Source organism: Natrix helvetica (genome assembly GCF_964273705.1).
Source record: "Natrix helvetica genome assembly, chromosome: 7".
Taxonomy (NCBI): domain Eukaryota; kingdom Metazoa; phylum Chordata; class Lepidosauria; order Squamata; family Natricidae; genus Natrix; species Natrix helvetica.
This window is the reverse complement of record NC_138558.1, coordinates 62,750,705-62,773,595: the sequence shown is the minus strand read 5'-3', so window position 1 is coordinate 62,773,595 and position 22,891 is coordinate 62,750,705. Positions and strand designations below refer to the sequence as shown.

The 22,891-nt window shown below is 37.7% G+C and overlaps 1 protein-coding gene across 2 annotated transcripts in view; it reads right to left on the bottom strand.

Moving 5' to 3' along the window:
* Positions 1–22,247, bottom strand: part of LOC309395322 (bifunctional heparan sulfate N-deacetylase/N-sulfotransferase 3) — an 83,426-nt gene extending 61,179 nt beyond the window's left edge. For both annotated transcript variants that reach the window (XM_081959441.1, XM_081959442.1), the window contains exons 1-2: positions 21,930–22,247; positions 15,664–16,784 (exon numbers count right to left, since the gene is read on the bottom strand). In XM_081959441.1, coding sequence (XP_081815567.1) covers positions 15,664–16,635 — 972 coding nt within the window. In that variant the 5' untranslated portion in view covers positions 16,636–16,784; positions 21,930–22,247. The remainder of the gene's footprint in view (positions 1–15,663; positions 16,785–21,929) is intronic.
* Positions 22,248–22,891: the final 644 nt, after the last annotated feature.

Genomic DNA, 22,891 nt, shown 5'->3' with positions numbered 1-22,891 from the left:
CATGCAAGTTCCAACCTAGAACCAGCTGATGAAGGTACATTTACTGAAATCAATGACATGCAGTAGACTTAGTTTTTCTGTGATTTTCTATGGCTGCAAAGTATATGACATGAAGATAAAGGGAGATCTATTCCTAGGGTATACTAAAAAGCAGAGACTTCACTGCCAACAAAAGTATGTATAGCCAAGGCTATGGTTTTTCCATTTGCAATGTATGGCTGTGAAAGTTGGACCATAAGGAAGGCTGAGCGCCAAAGAATTGAGGGCTTTGAACTATGGTGCTGGAGAAGACTCAAGTGAGTCCCTTGGACTGCAAGGCGATCAAACCGGTCAGTTGTAGAGGAGATGAACCCTGACTGCTCTTTAGAAGGCCAGATCCTGAAGAGGAATACTTTGGCCACTTAATGAGAAGGAAGGACTCACTTGAAAAGAGCCTAATGCTGGGAAAGATTGAGGGCAAAAGAAGAAGGAGACGACAGAGAATGAGATGGCTGGATGGAGTCACTGAAGCAGTAGGCGGGAGCTTAAATGACTCCAGAGGATGGTAGAGGACAGGAAGGCCTGGAGGAACATTGTCCATGGGGTCACGATGGGTCAGATACGACTTCGCAACTAACAACAACATTCTTATGGGTCTATCTGATGGAATCAGTGCATTCACAAAATGGACTATGACAATGACATGACTGTTTCAGTTACATCCTCAGCTCAGCTGCATCACTGAAAAAGCAATTTGTCTGACGATCCCTTAAGCTTATAATCATATGTTTAAAATATTGAATAGGAAAGCAGAGTTATTCATTAGTGGTTTAATACCATTACAATTACTGCAATTGTAATGGTACTAAAACACTAATGTATGATACCTTTTGGAATATGAGTTATCACTCTTTTCCCTTCACATATATTATTTTAAATAGACAGAATTTTATTGTTAGCATGATCATCTCAACTGCAATACAGATAGACCTTGACTTACAAGAGTTTATTTAGTGACCGTTCAGCTACAATGGCACTAATGACTGTGCTCACACTTATGAACTTTGCAGCATCCCCATGGCCACATAATCAAAATTCAGCTGCTTGGCAAGCAGTTGATACTTATGACGGTTGCAATGTCCTGGGATCATGTGATCAGCTTTTGCAAACTTCTGACAAGCAGAGTCAATGGGAAAGGCAGATTCACTTAACAACCATGTTACTAACTTAACAAATGCAATGATTCACTTAACAACTGTGGCAAGAAAAGTGGTAACTCACAAATGTTTCACTTAAGCAACGTAAATTTTGTGCTCCATTGTGGTCGTAACTCAATGACTACCTGTATTTGGGTATCGCATTCCTGGCTGGCCTACCTAATGAGATTGAAATCATTCTGGAAACCACGTAATAAATCATGACTATCAACATGCACATTTACCTAGTCCAGGGGTGTCCAAACTTGGGAACTTTAAGACTTGTGGACTTCAACTCCCAGAATTCCCCAGCCGGCTGGCTGGGGAATTCTGGGAGTTGAAGTCCACAAGTCTTAAAGTTCCCAAGTTTGGACACCCCTGACCTAGTCGAAATCTGGAAAGAAATGCAATGGACATATTCAAAACACAATTCCAAGGCATTCCCTGAACATATCATATTTGACGAGATGTGCCTGTATCGGAGGTGGTATTCAGCTGGTTCTCTCCGGTTCGGGCGAACTGGTAGCAGTGGCTGCGGGAGGCTCTGCCCACCTGCCCTGATGTAATGCGTGAGCACTGCGCATGCGCAGGAGGTGGTGCGCTTGCGCAGACGCGCACGCTCACAGTTGCGAACCGGTAGGGAAGGTAAGTGAATCTTACCCCTGGCCTGTATGTATGTACTCCTGCATGTGAAATATATAAAACACCTGCCTTCTTTGTCTTCTTTGCCCTAGAGGTATTTCACCCTGCCCAAGGTGTTGCCTTCCAGTTTTACTGCAGCCTGCAAGGTGATGGAAACTGTAATCCAACCTGTCTCACAAAGGTGTCAGTTTGTGAAAAGGTACTTTAGCCCTAAGAGTTAATCATCCTGAAGTTATATCCCTTCCAGTTATTAATTTAACTGTCTCTCTGTGCTAGGTTAACCATGAATCTTTTCTGCATTACACATGCCTGGCTGGGCACAGTTCCTTTTATCAAGGAACAATGTGATCAGACTCTGTACGTCAAGAAGGGCAACATTCTGACATTTTGCTAAGGTCTGAAAACATCTACAACCAGCACTCGATCTGCCAGCAGCTTCAGATGTCACACTGAGATAAATAAGCTTCAAATCAAGAGCCAGCGTATATTTCTCCTTCCTGATTTCTGCGCACAAAAACACAGGACTTGGTTTTATTACCAGTTTCAAATTCAGCTCCTGCTTAACTTTCGAATCCTAACGGATTTTTCATTTGCTTGTACAATTACTTTATACAACGCGATGCAGTTTGCCATAGTAATATATGCCATTGATTTCTACTTCCCATCTCTCAGTTAGTTCATTGTGCACCAAATAATCTTAAATTGAAATTGATGCTAAATGATGCAGCAATGCTACCCTAAATGATATAATGTATATCATTCGAAAGGAATTTCCATAAGAACATCCGCGTGTAAAGACTCTTGTTTTCCCCCCTCTTCCTTTAATTCATTGTATCATCTGAAACTGGGCAAAGGCCCTATGCCTATTTAGTAGTAGTATAATTCCAGGGTTCCCAAGTTCCAAATATTCTGTTTTGAGGAGGCTGTTAGCCATTTAAGAATTATTACTTATTATTATTAGCAAAGATTCCTTCTGAATAAAGTTGTTCCATTTACTTTTAGCCTGTTTTGTCCCTGCCAGCTCCAAATGGTTTCCAAACATCAGTTCATCACTTTCCCATAGTGTAGAGTGGAAGCTGGGTTGCGGAAAAGCTAAATAAGGGGTGTAAAGCTCAAGGCCCAGGGTCCAGATCTGGCCCGAAGGGGCCACTCTGGAAACAGCAAAAGACCCGCGGTGCTTCTGCCAGAGAAAACGGGCTCCCAAGCTCCATTTTCACTGGCAGAGGGTTGCAAGAGGCCATGGCAGCTGAAAACAGAACTCGGGAGCCTGTTTTCACTGGCAAAGCGCTTGGGCTGCCACAGGTGCCCCTGTCAGTCAGGAGTGACGTCAAGCTGGCCATGCCCCCCCCCGAACACAACCCTGGTGTGGCCCTCAATGAAATCAAGTTTGACACCCCTGAGCTAAATAGTAACTTCTGAGGGCAAGTAAGTCCTTCCTCTCACTTCCTCATATTTGTCATTGTTAATCTATTTTAATGTTTTATTGATATTATGGTAATTTTTTAAATTGTTGTCAGCTGTCTACAGCTATTAAGAGTTGAGCAGTACCAGAGTTTAAAAAATAATAAGATTTGAAAATCAAAATTGATACATTAGGGCATAAACCGGTTGTGGTGGTCCCACTAGTTATCAGCACATTGAGTGCCAAACTCAAATGTCTTGCACAGTAGAGTGGTACCTTGTGGTCAGTTGGTTCAGGGAGGTGCAATGAGTAACAAAAATGATGAGTACCAAACAAACTTTTCCCATAGAGAATAATGTAGTGAGTCACAAGGCAGCTGACACCAACAAATTCTAGCTTATGCATTGAGTACAAAGAAACAATGAGTACTAGAACAAAGTTTTCACATAAAAATGCATTGAGTACCAACTTTGATAAATTTAAAACTAGTTGAGTAGCAAGATACCATTGTATTTGAAATCTGCACACTGACCAAATGTCCATCTATCAATTGCAAAAGGCAACTGCTTGGAGCCACGCATGCACTGTTCTAATACATTATGACATTCTACGTTCTTGGGAAGAACTCAATGTGTATGAAGGACAACAGCAGCTAAAGAGCAGGCATATTGTTATGAATAGATTACAATAATGAATAGATGCTAAACCAAAACCTATTTGGCTGACTGTGCAACGAATCAGAATAGTAAAAACAACAGGTAAAGTGGGTGCAATATAGTAATAGACACATTAGTTTCAATCTCAAAGCACCACTTGAACATTACTGGCATTGACAAAATCACCATCAGTCAATTGCAAAAGGCAGCTTAACTTGAAACAGCTTGCATCCTGTGACATAACCATCAAACAACAACACCTCCCTATTGCAGGTCCTTGGGAAGGACTTGGTAGGCGGCTAAAAATGCCAAATCCAGTCTAACCACCTGGCTGACTATACAACAAACCGCAATACTAAGAACTGGTGTCTGACCAACCAGGGCTAGCAACTTCCAGGACTACAAGTTGCTTACCTGGTACAAATGTACTGAAAACAAAGAAATAATGGTTTTCTGTAACAAATCAAATACAAATAAGAAAAATAAATTTAAAAAGAATGCACTAGTTCTTGTAAAAATAACACCCTGCAAAGATATATCCAGGGCAAAAAAATAAAATAAATCAAAAGCCTTCCCAGAAGTAGCTCAGACAGGAGATACAAGCAGGTGAAATTGGCAGTAGAGGAAACCAACAATTAAATCATTTTCATTCCCAAACCAGGCACTCTCTCCTCTACCTTCTCTTCAAGAAGAACCAAGTCCTTTAACTGCAAAGCAAGAGGAAGTCAAACGAAGAAGAACTGAGCATTAGGAACAGCACAAAAACAACACAATAAGATTGCCTGCATGGATGCTTGTAAAAGAAAGGAAAATAAAAGAGAAAGAAACAATAATGAAAGCTATCAATAATGTAATATCAAAAATACCAACTCACTGCAAGAAACAAACCAGCTGCACAGCTACAATTAAAATATAATAGAAGATAATAGAAGATAACAACAAGGGCCAAACATCACTAAAATGGAAGATTTGGTTGGAAAATCAGATCAGCATGTCAAGATCAGATCCAAGAAAGCTAGAAGAAATGTAACAAAAGTAGCTGAATAAAAAGAAGACAAAAGAACGCCCTGAAGTTAAGCTTGCATTTTAATGTTCGATGTTGAAATCTACAAAAGGTATTCTAAACAAAAACAAAAAAAGAAATATCACCTCTGGTCTAGAGACAAGGAAGATCAAGCAAGCACTGGAAATAATAAAACAGTAAATAATGGGGTGAAATGCTACCAGTTCAGACCAGTTCGCCTAAACCAGTAGTAAAAAAAAATGCTATTGGTTTACCTGAACCAGTATTTCCAAGGATCAGCTGTGACACGCGATTTATATTAGCTAGAATCGTCGGATTTCCTGCTTTCTAGTTAATCTAAATTGCGTTGCACAGCATACTCCCCCAACCCTTGTTGTGCTACTTACCTTTGCAAATTTGGAAAGCTTCAAAATGTTCCTTTTTTAGCGCTGTGCGGGTGCGCCTCAGGCATGCATGCCAACATGTACACGCAAAGGGTATGCTAGACTCACTGAACCGGTAGCAGACTTCAGAGGATTTCACCGCTGGTCATAGCCAAGAAAATCAGCAGGTATGAAGCTTGAATATATTGCAATTGACTTGCCAACAATTGACAAAGATGAAATAGTGCAGTTCTATTTTGCAAGCATATCCATAATGTGTTTTCAAAGTGTCAAATGTGTCGACCAGTTTTTAAAAAGTTAGGAACCAGTCTTCTATCCTATAGGTATATTAGAACTTCAAGTTATGGAATTCCAAGCTTCAGGAAGTTAAAATAAGTTGGGAGATTTCTTTGCTTAGAAGTATCACTAAACTTTAGAAGGCGTAGAATGGCTTGCAAGTTTGGTCGGAAATAAAGTCAGAGGATAGAACTGAGAACAAAGTCTTGGGATTTATTTTTTATCTAACCTGCTGCCCAAGCCATAAAACACTTGAAGTTTCCATTTCTTTTTATAGTTCAGTGCATCATTAGAAAAGCAACTACAACCACCACAGCAGCAATAAAATCCTATTACTTGAGAAGTACAGGTTTATTTTCTATACTGAAACAAGATGCAACCAAAAAAATAGCTTAAAAATTTAGGTCTTGCCATTTTTAATTTTGGTTTTCCTTCTCCAGCTCCTCAAGGAAATAAAGCCAGCTAATTTTCTTATATCATACATTTATTAAATAAACATACAGTAAACCTCCAATGATCCCCTGTAGTGATTGCTGAATTGCAGAAAGAGAAGTTATTCCTAGGTTTTCTTAGACATTTCCTTCTTGGCATCATCAAGGAATGACTACTGTTACAGCATTTAGCTAATCAGTACTAGAAACCTAAAACAGCTTTCCCTGTTAGATGAATGCTATACAATTTGCAGCCAGCATTGCCATCAAGAATTCTGGAATTGAAGCTCTCATATTTGGGGAAGGAGGGGGGGCCTTCAGACTGGGAAAGCAAAAAATGAGAAGCAAGGAATTGAAACTCAAAGTTGAATACTGATGTGCATATAGGGTTTAATCCGTATTTAAATAAAATAAATGAGAGCCAGTTTGATGTGATAATTAAAGCACTAGGCTAAAAACTGGGAGACTGGGAGTTCTAGACCTGCCTTAGGTTTGAAACCAACTATGTGGTTTCTCTCTCTCAGTCCTAAGAAGGAGGCAGTGACAAACCATTTCTGAAAATCTTGGGGAGAAAACCTGCAGGGAGTAATCCAGATAAATATCAGGAGCCAAGACTGAGTTGAAAGTACACAATAATTTTAAAATAAAAGCTTCTATGAAGAAGATGCATTACTGTACTGAGTAAAAGAGTAGGATAATTGTTTAGCACTACAGTTTTATGGGTTAATGATTAAAGTTAAAGGTTCTCGCACAAATGTCCTAGTTGTTCCCGACTCTAGGGGGCGGTGCTCATCTCCATTTTAAAGCTGTAGAGCCAGCGCTGTCCGAAGACAGTGCACAAAACACTGTTACCTTCCCACCAAGGTGGTTCCTATTTTTCTACTTGCATTTTTATATGCTTTCGAACTGCTAGGTTGGCTGAAACTGGGACAAGTAACGGGAGCTCACTCCACTACGCGGTGCTAGGGATTCGAACCGCCTACCTTTCTGATCGACGAGCTCAGCGTCTTAGCCAATGAGCCACCCTCTGGTGTCATGGTTATTTATTAGAATACAATAATTGCCAGAAAAATGAAATATAGGATCCCAGCAGGAAGAAAAAGACAAACCTTTTTATTCCTAGTTCTCCTGAACTTAAAGCAGTGCTGAATCAGAGACTTCAGTATGCAATCTGATTCATACTGACTGACACATTTGGTCCATTAGTGCATCCTAAGATCAGAGATTGCTCTAGCTCTGCAGTGCTAAAGCCCTGAGGCTCCACAGTCTCAACATTAAAGTTGGCAACTGTTACATAGTGCTTATTTATTTTTTACCATGACTTAACTAAGGTAGTTCGAACAGTATTTTTCTGGTCGATCCACTGATGCATGTCTATAATTCTGTACCTTATTCTAAATTTCTAAATTCTAAAAGAGTTGTGTTTACAAATAAATTTCTCTTACGAGGATAGCTTCTATTTTTAATTCCAAAGGGTAAAAGAAAATTGCTATATATTCTGTCCTCACAGTACATATCATCCCTATATAATTCTACAGTGAAATTCTAACAATAAGGAATGCATTGCTTGCAGTTAAATCAAGGAAAGTAAATACCATAGGAATTCTATTGGGGCCATGTATAGCTCATTTGATGCACTTTTGCTTCCCGGTATACCTGATTTTTATTTTTATTTTTTAAATTTGGAAAAAAATAAGCTGGCCATATAAATTTTTAGGGTCTTTAAAGAGTCCCACTGTTGAGGGAGTGTGAAATAAAAGGCATGTCATTGAGCTAATTCAATTTGTAGTAAGTGGTTCTTTTTCTATACATACAAGGCTAACATTTTGAGTAAACACATCTTCATGTTGTGTACATACGCCTCCATGTAACCTCAATATTTCACTAAATAATAACAACAACAACAACAACAACAATGCAACCCGTATCAATCATCAGTACCAATCAATGGTATTTGTGACACATTTTTAAATTTTCAGTTGACTGAGTTTCATGTTTAATGAATAAAAGAGATAATAATTTTACAAAACACATCAACAAATTGCAGCTTCCTATAATAACACCAGCGGAACTGCAAAAAACTGCTCTACTCAGAACATCATATATTTTAAGTAGATACTTGGTTGATACCTAGGACGCTGGCAGCAACCTGTATCAACCATTAGCACCAGGCAATAGTATTTGTGATGCATTTTTGAATGTTCAGTTGACTGAGTTTCATGTTTAATGAATAAAGTATATAATAATAATATACCGCTTTATAGTGCTTTACAAGCCTCTAAGCGGTTTAGATTCAGCGTATTGCTCTATATCTCTATATCTCTATGCCTGCCTGCCTGCCTGCCTGCCTGCCTACCTACCTACCTACCTACCTACCTACCTACCTACCTACCAGTCAACGATAACTCTGGTTTTCAATAGTGTTGCTTCTGGCTGAGGTAAGTGTTTAGGGCCAGGGTCTCCAAGTTTATGGATTGCCTTGGCTGCATTGAGTGAAGAAGAATGGTCTTGGGCCACCCTTAAAATATATAATCTAGTTAATGTATATAAATCACATGTTAAAAGTTTATGATCTTGTGGGGCTGCATTATTAGCTGCCCAGAGACTCATGTGGTCTGCACGTCACAGGTTAGACGTGCCTGGTTTAGAGCAGTGGTGAAATTCAATTTTTTTTACTACCGACTCTGTGGGCGTGACTTGGTGGGCATGGTGTGGCTTGGTAGGCGTGGCTTGGTGGGCATGGCAGGGGAAGGATACTGCAAAATCTCCATTTCCACCCCACTCTGGGGACAGCCAGAGATGGCATTTGCCGATTCTCTGAATTACTCAAAATTTCCGCTACCGGTTCTCCACAACCTGTTAGAACCTGCTGGATTTCACCCCTGGTTTAGAGGCTTCTGAACAGATCAGTTCTAGAAGCTGAAAGTACTTTGCTTCTCAAACAACACATGTTTCTTATTTATTCTAACAATCCAGTTTTGGGATTTACATGTCCATTTACACAAGTTATATGCCAGCCTGACCTTCATATGACCTTCAACAGTTGATCTTGCCAAACTGAAACTTGCTAAGTAAGACAATGGACGCCTTAAACATTAAAAACAGAGGATAATTTAAAAATCCCAATGGGATATCATTTCAATTTTCTTAAGATACTACATTCTTGACCTTAGAGTTGCTCTAGGTAGACAAATTTCAGAGTCCAATTAAAGTGTGAGGCTGTAAAATGTGAACTCATTAACAAATTTGATTATGCCTGTCAGGGCTCAAAAAAGAATTATGAGTAATTTTTAAATGCATCATGAAAAAGAACAAGGGATATGCAGTTTCCCACTAGGTGGGATGCATATTGTGTTAATAGGAATAAGAATTAGATTAATTTATAGAGACATAGATTATCTCTCCAGTCTCCAGTGTGTTTTCTCCTGAATGTGGTAGGAAGTTAACTCAGGAATGGGCTTCAAACATTTTAGCAAGGGGTTATATGCTTGTTTGCTGGGTGGGTGTGGCCTAGTTGGCCTCCTGCACCACAGCGTGGGAGCATTTTTGCCCTCCCCGGGCTCCGGAGGCTTTCCTTGAGCCTCCGGAAGGGCGAAAACAGCCTCCTTGGACCCTCGAGGCCGGAAACAGGCTCGTTTCTGGATTTCCCAAACTTCTAGTAGGCCCATTTTTTGCCATCCCCGAGCCTCTGTGCGTGCCCTGCACTTACCTGCATCCAGAAAGGGCCGCGTGGGGACTCCTGGGAGGGGAGGGGCAAGGTTGACAGGGCCAGCCAGGAATGGGGTTCTCCAAACAGCACAGTATCTTAGCTAGAGGCTCTCCCGAGCCCCTGCAAACCCCCAGCAGCCCACTCCTGAGTTAACTGTATTGTTTTCACATCGTTTTGGTTTTGTTGCCACTTTAATTTATTTAATATTCATGTTTAATATCCCTGCATCCTCTAAATAGGAAAAATAGCTCTACCATAGCCTTCTCCTAATGCTCACGTTGAATCACAAACAATGGTAAATTCTAAATATATATCTTATTGTCAATGCAATGTTGATTGTATGTTCTTTTCACGTTCCATAAATCTATGAGCAATCCTAATTTCTGAAGAAGAAAAAAAGTAAATACACAAGCAATTGGGCAAACTGCTACTGTAAAATATGAAGCTGAATTCATTCTCTTTCATTTACAAATTATTAGAACATAGTCATTGCCAGGAAATCTAAATTTATAATCCGAGCAAAAATGAGACAGACGTACTCTTTCTGATTTTTGTATTACTGAAGAATTTGAAGCTCTTGGTATCCTTAGTTCCTTTAATACAGAGTTCACAGCTCCCTGGTTAAGTGTGTACAAAATCCAAATCCTTATTTCCACAGTGCTAATATTAGAGGTGACAGCTCTTCATCATTGATTTTTACTTCAACATTTCATTAATGGAATTTTCACAAACAATTCTTTTTTTTGGGGGGGGGGAATTTCCTCTAACACATACCTGTAATTACAGTAAAAGCATTAACTGTTCTCAGCACATGGCCATACAATATGTATCAACATATTGATTTGCTAAAAATGTAAGAAGATTCATGCTGGATCAAATCATCACTGTTGTTCCTACAGCAGCCAATCAGATGTCTATGTTAGGGTTCTAAATACCATGGAGAAATAAATCGTTGTCCAAGGCAAAACATCCTTAAAGGTCCAATTTATTCTACAGGCAAGTTAGCACCTCTATGGAAAAATTCCAACTCTGATTTGCATCCTGGAATTCCACCCAGTTGAAAGTTCATGATCTATCCCCACACCCACAAATCCATCACATGTTCCAATCATCATCTTCCACGCTGGCATCTACACCCCTCTGGTTCCGGTCAGGTGTCGAGGTGCGGAGACAAAAGACGACCTTGAGCTTCTAAGAAAATCCATAACAATACATTCCACAATCCTACTCCTTTCTATTCCCCCCTCCCAACTACTACACTATTGAAACAGCATAGAAAATTATAAGAAAGTGTGGCAGGCCAAAGATCCTAAAAAGAATATAACTACAGGCCTGACAGTCTATATGAGACTTCTAAGCAGGACATGATTGAAATAACAACTTCCCAATGGTATTCCTTAGCAACTTCACATTTGAATGGATGATGATTCTGCCACCAAAAGATCATAATTAACTATCACTGAACTTTCATGAACTGGCCTATAGTGGGAAATGAAGAGATTCAACATGCGTAGCCTTCTCTGTTACAGACTATTTTCATGTCTGACTTCTGATATACAGGTAGAACGAAATGCAGTATCTAATAAGATGGTATTCATATAGTGTACAAATATTCCTTTAAATTCCAGTTGATTTGCACAACATTGCCTCACTTAGTGTCATTGTGCTACTGAGAACAACTTCTTCCACATTCATAGTAATAAAGACTCATTGCATCTCACATGGCTAACATCTCTAAAAGAACATATTATCTTTTAAAATATTTTCCCTGCTCTACTTTTTCAACATTCCATGGTGTAAAATAAGATTTGCTGAACTTGTTTCTACAGTAGTGTTGAAAAATGACCTTAAAGTCAGAATTTCATATTCATTTTTTGAAAATTCTTGAAAGCGCACTTTGTCAGATTCTCTCTCCAACTTTTATACCTTTCTCGTTTCCAATACTAGTTTTAAATGAATTGGTTGTTTTATAACTAAGTTTACAATGCAAATGAGGTCATGAACAGTATGATTTAGTTTAAAAAATCCTAATGTGGCTTATTTGATTTTGGCTTAGTGATTGCGATATGAACCACATCATAGTGGCTTCCGCATATTGTGTGTGAAACCAAGCCATTACGGTTTATATAATAAATCATGGAATTAACTATACTTTTGTATCATTTGAGACTCAAATCTATAGGTATTGACCTGGTTCAAATGATGGCATACTAATTGATTCCAACATAGCTTAATGCTATCCAGATGGGCACTTTAATGCCACACATGGCACTTGGTTGGAAGAAGATACATCATGAAAGAAAAAATAAAATGTGTTATTTTATAACAACTTCATTTTCCTGTTTTGTATAAACTGGGAAACATGTTGTTTGTTCGGATCTAAAACCACAATTCCATTTTAATTTAAGGGTAATCAAAGTTTGCTTTAATTAACAATTGTCATTCTTTCCAGTCAATGATTGACATCATGAAAATTGGTTGTTATACCATTATAAATTTCTGTATTTATTTTTTATAAATAAAATAGCAATTTAACAGTCAGCAACTTTCACTGGCAGTATTTGGGCTTGCATTTAGACAATTGAATTATTTTTTCATTAAAAGCAAAGGCTGTTATTTCTCATGTCATGTTCAAAATTGGAAGCTATTTTTCTATTCATCTTTCTTTTAATATAAATTGTTTAAATGCAATACTTTCTGCTCTAGTTCGGAAAGTCACTGATCCTTAAATGTTTTTCATATCAGACTCAGGCCATGTAGCAAAATGGATTTTTTTTTCAATGAAGAACTTCTAGTTTAAAGTGAATATTGAAGAATGAAAATTATAGCTATCTTGAGTCTTGTTCAGTCACCATGTCTCTGCATAGAATTTAATGTATGGCTATCGGCCACTTTCTTCCCACAAGTTGCTCTGGTGATATAATAGAAAAACCAGTCCTCACGAGAAATGCTCTGCATTCACGGGGAACTTTTATGTATATGCTAAGATTTTCATCTCAACTAGAAATTTGATAATGCTACAGGTAGAGCATTATATGGAAGGCATATTGCAGCCAAGGGCAACTAAATGTTTTCTAATAATATAGCATGAGTTAAAAAGGGGAAGGATGCTTCACCTCTGCTCCTTGTATTGAATTCTAAATGAGAAAATATAGCTTGGAAGGGCTATAGGATTTGCAGGCTTATTTATTTGTTCTTCCTAAGGATCTGCAAACAGAAGAACCTTTAAAAAGACAAAAATACTGTAATTTGTATGAAAATATGCATTGTGAAAAGCACTACCTATGAGTTTCAAATACCGTTATTGGTATTAAAAGAATACTATTCAGTCACAATTTTTTTTGCATGGTGCGGGGGGGGGGGGGCAGATAAATTACTAAAAAAATATTAAACATCGAAATGCTATTTCAAATTTATCACAAATTATATTGTTTGTAATTGACTGATATACTGTTTCATAATCAGGCCTTCGACTACTAATTGCAAATTTTAAAAATTCAATGATTAAGCTGAGGAATATCAAGAATTATGTTTTAATTTCATATCCCTAATCTTCTATTCTCAATTTATGATGCACCAAACCCAAAGTGATAAATTCCAAACTGATTTTAGATTAAATTGAAGATTTATAGGTTATTCCCTAGCCATCTGTTTCATGATTGAATTTTTCTTAATGAAACAAGAGAACTAAAGTGCAGAAAAATAACTTTCTTTAAAGGTTAAACCTACTCATATAAATCCAGATTTTAACTGAAACACAACATACGGCGTATTAATATATCATCTGTCTGCATGAATTGGAAGGAGAGAAGGAAGCTGAAAAGCTGTGCTAAACCAATTGTTAGCTTATTGAGGGTGATCCATGAAAAAATCCATGCACTGTAGTTTCTAAGCCATCCAGAATAGTTCTTAGAAAGTTAAGAGATTTGTTGATTTTCAAAATGTCTTACAAACTTAATCTGAGGTAGTCCAGGTAGTCTGAACCATAACTCTACCAGCCAAGACTAACTTGTCTACAGCAATAGGTTCATTTAGATCAGTTTGCCCTATGCAGAATATTAATAAATGTCAGAACATGGAAGCTTTCCATATAGGGAAAGCAAGTTGAACATAATTAAAACAAAAAACTATAAAGCAACTTTTCTGAGGACCACATTTGAATTTAGTGCAAGCAAGAACCAGAACTGAGAACAGATAATGCAGGATGCTTATAGCCAATCACTTAAAATATCTGCTGTAATGAAGAAATAAAGATGTCCTCCTTACTTACAGTATGCCATGCCTTATCTTGTTTAATTTACAACTTTCCATGAAAAAAATATTTTGTACATACTCTTCTAGAGCCAGTTTGGTCTAGTGGTTAAGGCACCAGGCTAGAAACTAGGAGATTAAGAGTTCTAGTCCCACATTAGCAATGAAAGTCTGACCTTGGGCCAGTCACTCTCTCAAAGCTCACCTCACCTCACAGGATTATTGTGGGGAAAATAGGAGGAGGAAAATAGGAGGCTGGATATATTTGCCACCTTGAATTATTTGTAAAAATAATAAAGGTGGGATAAAAATAAAATAAATTCGCTAATTTGTCATGTTCAAACTTTTGTTTCTCCAATAATTAAACTTAATAATTTCATTAAACTTAAAGAAGAAATTTTCCTCCTCTGCTCTAAAGTATTACAGCAAGATTCCGTTTGCCATGTAATCTACAGCTTAAGAAAATAAACTGTGGTGCCTTCAAACTGGTTGCTATACTTAACAGATCTCAGAAACAGTAGGAGTGAATATCATCAAATCTATGTTACCAGGGGTGAAATGTTACTGTTTTCGCCCGAACCAATAGTAAAAAAAAATGCTACCGGTTTGGGCAAACCGTAGTTCCAACAACCAGCTGTGTGACAATCAGCTGTGCTGTGTGATTTAGATAATTGTGCAGAACAGCTGATCGTTCATCCGAACCGGTAGCATTTTTTACTACCGGTTTGGGCAGACTGGTAGTTCTGACGATCAGCGCCTGTGGTTTAAGTTTAAGTTTAATTAGATTTATAGACCGCCCCCTCTCCCCGAAGGGACTCGGGGCGGTGTACAGACATCTCAATAAAAAACCGTATACAAAAATAAATACCCTTAAATTCCCGTAAAATCGAATTAAACAATAAGCTGTACAAAGTGATAAAGATTAAAAACAACCTAAAAACTCACCCCTAAAAATTTAAAATACAGACTTGAGGGACTAAACTGGGATTAGGCCAGGCCAGCTAAATTGAACAGGTGGTGCCCATGTGTGCAAAGCACACCTGCACGCATGAAGCAAACTGGTAGCAGATTTCAGAGCACTTCACCCGTGTGTTACTGAAAAAGCTTGGACATACTTCAAACCTCTCTTCAACGGCATGCTATAAATTGTATCATCAACCTTAGAGAGGGCAAAAATTATGCAAATACGATCCACCAGCCCATTTTATTGAAAGCCATACATGTTTTCATTGCACATAGAACTCTAACTAAACAAAATGGAAAACAGCCCATGGAATCTACTGCTCTATAACTTTATCTTCTGTACATGACAGAATTTTTTAAAAAAATCCAGTATATCATAACATAAAATTTAATGTACAGATATTAATTCATATCACAACATCTCACAAATAGAAAAAAAATAGCAGGAAGATTAATCATTCTGAAAAAAAAGCTAATGTAATTTATTCTGGGCAAGAATAACCTATAATAGCCAAGTTCCCACCAGCCAAAATGCTATGGCTTTAGCTCTACTAAATTAAAGGATTTAAACGATGTAAAAACAAACAATAGCTTAATTAAAATACTGATTTTTATTTCAAATGAATATATTGAACACAGGGGAGTTGACTTTCTATTTAAATAAAACTTTATTTAACTATAGAAGTTTTGCAGTTAAAAAATAAATATTTGAACACCACCATATCATAGGAGACTTTCTGGCATACCATACCTGAACATCACTGGCTTTCATTCTTGTTTCCTCTTTTCCAACAAAGATGTCATCAATATCTACAAGTATGTATCTATCCAGGGACAATGGAAGTCTCTTTCCAGTCAAAAATGAGAGAGCATCTATAAAGATGAGTTTGTGCAGCCAGAAGTTCAAATTGTTACCAAAAAGAACACGCTGAATTCCATCATGAAGACCCAGGTCATGAATAACTGTGGCATGTAGAACATTTTTAATAGCAGCCAGAGGGAGGTTTTCAGGTATTCTTACTTTTGCAAATACAACAGGTTGGTAAGCTGAATGATTTATATGGAAAACTGTCCAGTCACTTCCAGGCAAAGGCCCTTTATCAAGCTTGGATGGTTTTGTTAGATGGAGCAAAGGAGAATGAGGATTGATGCAGCAGTCTTTTATACCTACATTGCCATGAATCTGGAAAGGAACACCTTTTAACTTAAAAGTCTGCAAAGTGTTATCATTGCTTTTTTGAAACCCAATCATTCCTACACTGAATTCCCCACAGTATTTATCTAGGAGGCCCCGATTCCAGGAATCCATATTCACATATTTAGAAATATTTTCATATATTATTAGAAGATACTTGCCTTTATTTTTATTTATCAGTACAGGAAGGTCACCTTTGCCAGAAGCAATCTCTATGTGATATTGAAACCTGCTGGATTCTAATATCATGACTATATCTTGACCAAGTAGAGAGTACTGACTTTCCACAAATACAAGCACAACAGGGTCAGTCCTTAGTGGTTCACTGGACTTAATCATCTTCCATGGAGATAGCAGCACTGGAAGGTCCCCACAGTCAACCTCTGAAGAAAGTTCAGAAGCTTCATTTTCTTGCTTGTAGCCATTGTATAAATAATATGCTGAAATAACAATGCTGACCATACAAAATGTAGCTAGCAATATTACTGTTCGTTGAAAATGTCTATGAAGTTTCACAATAAAAGTCATGTTGTAAGTCAGGCCAAGATGCTTTCCAGTTCTGACTGCATTGAGATTATAAAGAGTTTCAGAATTTATTCCAATTCAATTTTAGGAGTTTATGTCACCATTGCAGCCTGTGTATCTCTGTCTTCAGTACAATCCAGAATCAATATATTCTGAAAAGGAAAAACAGAGAGTTTAGTGACTTTTTTTTCACTTTTAACCAATTGATCACAATAATCTTAATACATTGTTACTATCTAACAATGGAATTAAATTTGAAGTGAAAACTGAATTAAAATGGTCTTCTTCCCCAAAATTCCCTATAAAACAGCCTGATTCATCCTATATGGATCAATTCCCATGATCTGCACTCTATATCGTAATTTATCAAACAACTTCATCTTCATTACATGCAAGTAATTAACAGAACTTTTTTCCTCCTCACCAAATACCATTACTTACTATTTGGTATGTAAGTTATCTTTTGGCATAATACTTAATTTAATCATCCTGAAATTTATTATTGCCCAACATAATAAAATTTAGAAAAAACAAATCATATTTATATATTTAAAGTAATTATTAAAACATTAAACAAAATATAAAAATACATTTAGAACTGTAATAAAGTAAATCTTCAACATCCAGTATATCCTAGTGGAATCCTATGGCTTCTGAGACAGTGATCCAACAAACAAGATTGGTGACTTTTTCTAAATAAGAAAAAGTCATCGTGAAAACAAAAGAAGATAAACATTCAGATGTTTTTCTAATCCTAAATGATTAATAGGCTTTCTAAAAATATTCACTTTTGATAGCTGGCAAAATGACAATGGAGAATCACAGCCAGAAAGGTATTTCCTCTCATTATTATTAGGGGATATTATTAGGGGAATGCAGGCTAAAACATATAAAAAATGGTTGCTGGAATTGGGTATGTCTAGTTTAATGAAAATAAGGACTAAGTGTGAGGTGAGAGTAGTGTTCCAATATCTCAGGGGCTGCCACAAAGAAGAGGGAGTCAAACTCGTCTCCAAAGCATCTGAGGGCAGGACAAGAAGCAATGGGTGGAAACTAATCAAGGAAAGAAGCAACTTAGAACTGAGGAGAGATTTCCCGACAGAATAATTAATCAGTAGAACAACTTGCCTCCAGAAGTTGTGAATTCTGCAACACTGGGAGTTTTTAAGAAGAAAGTAGACAACCAATCTGAAATGGTATAGGGTGTGCTCCCTAAACAGGGGGTTGGATTAGAAGACCTCCAAGGTCCCTTCCAACTGTTATTCTATTCTATTCACTCTCCTTATCACATTTACCATTGACAGTGACAGATAAAGTATTTTAAAATTCAGAGATTGTCAACATTCTGGGACAATATACAAGATTTTTAGAGACCCCCTCCCTCCCTCAGGGTCCAATCAGATGGGGGGGGGTGATGGCATGGTCCAGATTTCACCCATTAAACAATACCAGCATGCAGGATCAAGGATTGCGACTTTTCATTTGGTATGACAGCTCTGTGGATCAACTTTCCTCCAGAGAGCACCAACCATGCTGGATCTGGACCATCCCTTAGACACTGGAGCAGAATGCTGTGTGAATCACCAATAAGTGTCAATATGTGTTTTGTGAGTTATTGTGCTATTAGATGCATCACTGCTGCTTGTTGGATTTTTATTAGTGAAGTATTTTTCAGTTGCTTTTAGTATTATTAGCTTCCCAGAATAGAGTGGTGAGTGGACAGCCATATCAATTGAATAAATAAATAAAGCGGTCCTTTTCCTTGACTAAAATTATATATATTTCAACTAAACATGACAAATTGCACAAAATTTTTTATAATAGTAGATATTGTAGATATTAAAGTCATCTAACCCATACCGAGTATGAATAGCATTTTTTTAAAGAAAACTAACGCCATGCCTGGCAATAAAATGTATCAACTTAAAAAGACATTAAAAATAACTTAATATCTTAAAATAATCAGCAATTATTATTACAAATTAAATGTAGTTATGGGGAAGATAATTGATACAGAATGGCTTAATATATGAATTATATGAAATAATGCGTTCAATATAAACTAATAGGATAAGCAACATTTGTTGCTAGGGGAACTATACAAAATGAACATTAAGACATGATAAGCAAAACAATTTCTCCAAGTCCTACTGGTTTTAATGGAAAAATAAAACTCCTATATAATCCTTGTGCAGAAAATAATCAGGCTTGATTGATCTTAACATCAGCCTGATCGTGTCCTCTTTTCTGATTTGATACAATTAAAAAGTAAATGGTTAATGTATTGTGTAGTATAAGATTAAAAAAGAGCACATTCTAACATTTTTTAACTTAACTGTATTTGGATTTTACTTGCTTGAAACACAATCACAGAGTGACAAGAATGTGTGTGTGTTTACTTACATTTTAAAAAAATAAAAATATAGAAATCTAAAAGGGCCATATTGATACTTGATAAATTTCCAGCATGCATGAATCCATCACGTATGAATCACAAAACACGGACCTATTCTTATAGACCTTATACTAATCACAAAATGCTTTATATTCCATTCCTAAGAAATGTTTTTGCAGCATTCCTTGAAAGGAATATCTATCTCGCCAGCAACATATTTACAGCAGTCTTCCATAGAGGACAACACATTTCTCCAAATACCACCTTATGAAATTGTTTTAACTAAGTCCAAACAAACCCAATGTTGTGACTATTTGCCGTTTTGTTGCTCTTTGGTTCACTTACATACCAGTCTAGAATTGGCTACAATATAAATAATTAAGACAAATGGTACTTAACTCTAAATTTTGCATCTTCCCAGACATAAGTGTAGTGTTACCTCCAGAAGTTGTGAGTGTTCCAACACTGGAAGTTTTTAAGAAGAAATCGGACCACCATTTGTCTGAAATGGAATAGGGTTTCCTACCTGAGCTGGTTGGATTGGAAGACCTCTAAAGTCCTTTCCAACTCTGATATTTTGTTCTGTTAAATATTCCAAAATTGTAGTGATGTTTTTAAAAAGTGACATGTTTGACTGTATTAAGCTAAATATTTCAGTACGACTTAGCTGAATGCTGCTCCAGCAAAACGTGGCCTGAATTTCTTTTAGATCGAAGGAACCAGGAATGCAATCCCATACATCCCACTGAGCTAACTGAAACATCCTTAACAGGATTGCAACTGTGAAGTTGAAAACTGTTTCAGCTAGACTGAAATAGTTTACTCAACTGTGGATTGAATTGCTAGAAATAGTTCCCTCCCTTGCCTTAACATCCAGAACGATGTGGGAGGTTCGTGTGTATTTTTCCTTCTAATAAGGTAGCATTTTTTAAAAAAAGTAAAATAAAATCAGACTGGAAGCTTGTGGGCTGTATTATACTTTTTATCTGTTTTATAATTACTGTTTCTTATCAATTGATTTTCTAATGAATTTATTCCAATGACTATAAACTCTAGTCCTGCCTTAGACATGAAGGCCAATTGACTTTGGGCCAGGCACTCTCTCTCAGCCCAACCCATCTCATAGGGATGGTGTTGGGAAAATAAGAAGAGTAAACAGAATTGATATGTTTGCTGCCCTGACTTATTTATAAACATAATAAAGTCAAGTTTATATATATATATTCTTCAAATATGTTCAAATCCCAGTAAGGGTATGGCTAGCTGATGAGAGCTAAAAAATAACTTAATATCTTAAAATAATCAGCAATTATTATTACAAATTAAATTACTGTTCAAATCCCAGTAAGGGTATGGCTAGCTGATGAGAGCTAAATAGCTTGAAATAGATCTATACTAATCTCCCTTTATTTATTTATCAGCACAAATATAACACACACACACACACACACACACGTGTGTGTGTATGTATATGTATGTTTGTGTGTGTATGTATGATGTATGTATGTATGTGTGTATATCTATATCTATCATCTATCATCATCTATCATCTATCTATCCATCCATCTATCTATCATCTATCTATCTATCTATCTATCTATCTATCTATCATCTATCTATCTATCTATCTATCTATCATCTATCTATCATCTATCTATCTATCTATCTATCTATCTATCTATCTATCATCTATCCATCCATCCATCCATCATCTATCTATCTATCATCTATCTATCTATCTATCTATCTATCTATCTATCTATCTATCTATCTATCTATCATCTATCTACACACACAAAATTCCAACTAACATCCAGATTTTAACAATATCATGAAAGGTTCCCTGTGCATTACATTCTTTTTCGAATGAAGTTACTAAAACATTTAATAATACAGTTCCTTACATTTAATCAGAGGTACTCTCCTTTCAGTCCAATGATACTTAATCCCAAAGAATTGTGTGCAGTATGGGTGCAACCTAAACAATTTATTGTTTGCCATTGTTTCATCTACATTTCTAGTTAGGATTTGTATACATATGCTGCCTTTTGCCTAAGACAGTTGGATATAAATAGGGTTGCACCTCATCTTTGCATATTAAGCTCATTATATTACATTTTTTCAATATATATTCTAAAGTGCTGGGATATCAACTTGTTTTCTAAAGTATTTAATTATCTGTTCTTCATCTCTTCCTTCGAAAAAAAATCCCATTTAAATTGCAAACAAGTTCGCTGCTTCCCTAAAAAAAGTATGTGTAAGCAAGAAAACATAATGATGTTTAGAAATTCAGATTTTTTAAAAAAAGATGTTCATAATGTCCAGGATAATTAAAGTACTATTTGATTGTCAGGCCAATGAAACAATTCTGAATCTCACAAAACACTAGAGGGCATCAAGGATTCACAAAATAATAATAATAATAATAAACCCATCCCAGAGCGAAGCTGGCCCGGTACCACACTAAGGAAGACAGATGTTAACAGAGCTAACCACTTTTTTTTTTAATGAAAATTACAAGCTCCTAAACAACAGCATTTGTTTGTTTGGGTGCCTGTGCATGGGGGACATTTTCCTCTTTAGAAAACCGTTCCACAATTCAGAAAAAAGCTTAATGCAGATTATTGCAATGCTTAATAATAACCCCTATACCTCCCTCTCCCACATCAGCTATTTTTGCATCCAAGATCGCGGCGCACAATCTTGAACCACAGGCAAGCTAACCCTGGCGAACTTTTATTCTGGGAAGAATAGGGGAAAAAAAGATTTTTTTTAAAAAAAATGAACTTTTATTCCGGGAAGAAAAGAGGAGCCAAAGTTTGCAGATGATTTTTTTTTCCTCGGTGGGAAAAAAAGCACCCAAACCGCCGCCCACCGCTATTCATTCCGAGACCTCCCTTACCTGCCGGGGCGCACCGAAGCCATGGGGGCGCCTCCTCCTCCTCCTCTTGGCGAAGACCTTCTGCGGCTCCTCTTTTTCTTGGGTGTCTCCCGCCCGCTCGGGGCTCCCCGTGCCCAGAAGGGGGCAGAGAAAGAGGCACCCTCGCCACTCAGCACCGCTAGAAAGGACTCGAGGACGAAACGGCAGCTGCTCCCTTCGCTCTGCCTTCCTTCCCTCCTTCCACGGGGAGGAAGGGGGCGGGCGGGAAGAGCGCAGGAGAGGGAAGGGAGGAAGGACGGGCGGCACCTTCCCTTCGGGAGAAAGCCACCCGCCCGCCACCCTTACCACCAAGGCTCGACTGGAAGCGGCTGCTCCACACCTTCCACTCAAGAAGCGGGCAGAATGCCGGGCTCCCTTTCCCATTGGTGGAGGGCTTTCCTTATTTAACCAATAAGGGATTAAGAGGAAGACGCAAAATAGGATTTGGGACTCTCGGGCTGCGGCTCAGGTCCTCTGGCTGCTGTTGAGGAGGGTGGGGTGGAGTGGGGGTGCAGCTTAGCCGGTCTCGCAATGGGACTCTTTGCCAAAACGAGGGGAGGGAGGGTAACCTTCACGGTTTCTAATGCGGTATCCGGGATATACAGTGCCGTGGGAACAACATCTTTGGAGGTGCTGCGCAGGGCTAGTTTTTAGGCTTAGGCTTCAATTCCACTGCATGTACGTATCTGTCCCCCCCCCCGCCCCACCCGCCCCGATAACATTCCTAAATAGTACTCCGAATTAACGGCATTTACTGCTTTTTAAATGCTCGCCCTTCATTATAATCGGACACTTTTAACTGAGCGAACGAGCCAACTTCCCGGGATCACTGCAAAAGGACCCGCGTCGCCTTGAAATAGGCAAGGAAAACGCGAACAGTGAACCGATTAGAACAGGGGTGTCCAAACTTGGGAACTTTAAGACTTGTGGACTTCAGCTGGGGA